We start from the raw sequence: 2954 nt of genomic DNA on the forward strand, positions 1-2954 counted from the left end.
TCCTGCTTACAGGCTATATTCTAGAAGATATTCTGATTATGCTCACCATCGTCAATCACATCATCTACCCAAGCAAAAGGAACTTGCCAGCCTGTGCTGATTTGGACTCCTTTATATTATTCAGGAATTATATAGTCTGGGAAGCCGTCCTGCAAGAAATGTAGAAAACTGAAATGAATTCAGTGCCTCCCGCACTCCCTCTTCCCTTCCTCTCTATTGGCTGATCACTAAACCAAGGGGGATGGGGAGGAGCTGCCTCTAACTACCTTTTTATCCCATCTCCCATATAAGAAGCAGCAGAAAGCAGGCAGGCAAACATTGCATAGACAGCTGAGTAGTATTTGTGTTCTGAAACAATTGTTTTAAAAAGCCCAGTAGCTGCTGCTGCTGCTGCAGCATTTCATTTCTGGTGCTTTAGTTTTACAGATTGAGGCTCCAGGAGATAAAGAGAAGAAAGCCACCCTCAGATGCCTCATCCCGGTGAATACAGGCACTTGTGGGGTTGGCAAAACAGGCATTAATTGGCAGAGACCTGACCAATTTCTTACATATCAAATCTGTTTTCTTTCTGAGGTACACCCTGCTGCTCCAGGGAATGGCATCTGGAAATTCCTAGCACTGAAAATCCCAGGGTACCATTCAAAGAAGAGAGAGAGAGAGAGAGACTTGGGATGAGTGGAATTAATCTGCAAGCTGCAAGTTGGCCAAGCAAGATGTGCTTTTGGATGAAGACACAGTAAAATGAATTTCACTTACCGCTATGGAGTTCATTGGCCTCTTCATGCATGGAACCACAGCCATGGACTACATCACAGTGATCTGAATAGTTCGGTGGAAAAGGGCTATTCTTCAGAAGGGTGTTATGAGCAACTTTTCGTCTCCCCAGAAGTCTTTGTGACCTTAGGCTTTGTCAGTTTGCTTGAGAATGTGCTGGTGATTGCAGCTATAGCCAAGAATAAGAATCTGCACTCCCCAATGTACTTTTTCATTTGCAGCTTAGCGGTGGCCGATTTGCTGGTGAGCATCTCCAATGGATCAGAAACCATCGTCATCACCTGGCTAAACAATACGGAGGTTGACGCGCACAGTTTTACCGTTAGCATCGACAATATAATTGACTCGGTGATTTGCAGCTCTCTGTTGGCCTCCATTTGCAGTCTGCTTTCTATAGCTGTGGACAGGTATTTCACAATCTTCTATGCTCTCCAGTATCACAACATCATGACAGGGAGGCGTGTCGGTATCATCATCACCTGTATCTGGGCAGCTTGCACCATGTCAGGTGTCCTATTCATTATTTATTCTGACAGCAGCATTGTGATCATTTGCCTCATCGCCATGTTCTTCACCATGTTAGTCCTCATGGCCTCTCTCTACGTCCACATGTTCATGCTAGCCCGGCTGCACATGAAAAAGATTGCAATTCTTCCAGGCACAGCCCCAATTCGTCAAGGGGCCAATATGAAGGGAGCTATAACATTGACCATCTTGATTGGAGTCTTTGTAGTATGCTGGGCCCCACTTTTCCTCCACTTGCTTTTCTACATTTCATGTCCTCATAATCCCTATTGTATCTGTTTTATGTCCCATTTTCACCTGTACCTCATTCTAATCATGTGTAACTCCATTATCGATCCGCTTATCTATGCCTTCCGAAGCCAAGAGCTGAGGAAAACCTTCAGAGAGATTATGTGCTGCTGTAGCCTGAGACAGTCATGTGATTTCTCAGGAAAATATTGAATGCATATGAAGAAGCTATTGCAGAAAGGCATTTTCCTCATAGATTGAAGTCTCCTCTAGTGCTGCAGAGCATCTGGCTTCATTAGTCACAAGGAATATATTTTGAAGAGTACCTGGTACATGAATGTTTGCTTCTGTTCTAAGCTTACAAACTACATGTGTAATCATTTCAAGGTTGAAGTGATGTTAGTGATGGTTAGCAATGACCCAGCAGGCTGTCAGAATTGTGAGAGAACAATGAAACTGTGTTGAGGAACAGGGAAAAAAAAGTATTACACACAACTAAGTCCTTTGCTTTCCTTAGCTATTTATATTTAAAACTTGGGAGCTTGCATTATCTTGGCCTTGTATGTGTATGGTTAAATCAAATTAGAGTTTATTAGAGAGTTGTGCTTTATGTCACATTTTGCTCAAATGATTGTTAAAAAATTGCATCTTGCATTTTGTTCTTCAGACAATAGACACAGTGAAGATAAAATGTAACTCAGCTGGAATCCATTATTGGGGTGGATTGGTCTGGGAAATTGGGAACAGTACTTTGAAAGTATTCATGTTTTTGAATATGACCATAAGAAATATATTTGTTATGTATTATATATATATTTACTTTTTTACTCAATTGAAACAATTTTCTATTAAGTAATCTATATAACATGCAGTTAAAATTGTGAAATTAAATATATAAAATGACTTGCACTGAAAATGTACAAGAGAAAAGTCTGTTAGGGTAAGAAAAACCGAAATGTGGGGCACACAGACATAGCCTTCATGAAAGAAACATGAAAAATATAAGATCACTTGTTAAAAATCATGTCAAAATGAATGTATCAAAGAAAAGCAACAATAAAAGTGTGGCTTTAAACACCAAGCAAATGTGGTAAAAATTAAATATTTATCATTGGTTTTAGAGCACAGATCTTGCACCTCTATTTAACAATGAATTCACCTTTGATGCCACTTCATCAATATCAACATATAATCAGTATGACTGAGACAACAACTTCTGGAAAATGGTTTGAATGGTTGTTATACTATTATATTATTATGATTCATTGATCAGCCAGATGTTTAGACTGAATTTGGCATTTTTATCTACTTATCTAATCCTTCTCAAGAACCTACTATAAGATAGACAGATATTGTTATTTGATGATATTAAAGGTATTAATGGTATTAAAGGTATTGTCACATATGTAATCTGTTTGAAGTAAAGC

The 2954-nt window shown here is 39.2% G+C and overlaps 1 protein-coding gene across 1 annotated transcript; it reads left to right on the forward strand.

Annotated features, from left to right (window-relative positions):
* Positions 1-335: 335 nt before the first annotated feature.
* On the forward strand, positions 336-2534 carry MC4R (melanocortin 4 receptor). The gene has a single exon (XM_039356240.1). The coding sequence runs from the start codon at positions 742-744 to the stop codon at positions 1738-1740; it is 999 nt and encodes a 332-aa protein (XP_039212174.1). The 5' UTR covers positions 336-741; the 3' UTR covers positions 1741-2534.
* The last annotated feature ends 420 nt before the right edge of the window (positions 2535-2954 follow it).

The sequence above is a fragment of the Crotalus tigris genome, unplaced genomic scaffold, assembly GCF_016545835.1.
Source record: "Crotalus tigris isolate CLP2741 ecotype Arizona unplaced genomic scaffold, ASM1654583v1 scf7180000018807.1825209, whole genome shotgun sequence".
Lineage (NCBI taxonomy): Eukaryota > Metazoa > Chordata > Lepidosauria > Squamata > Viperidae > Crotalus > Crotalus tigris.

Coding starts and splice junctions, on each gene's coding strand:
- MC4R (XM_039356240.1), top strand. CDS start 742: ATGAATTTCACTTACCGCTATGGAGTTCATTGGCCTCTTCATGCATGG.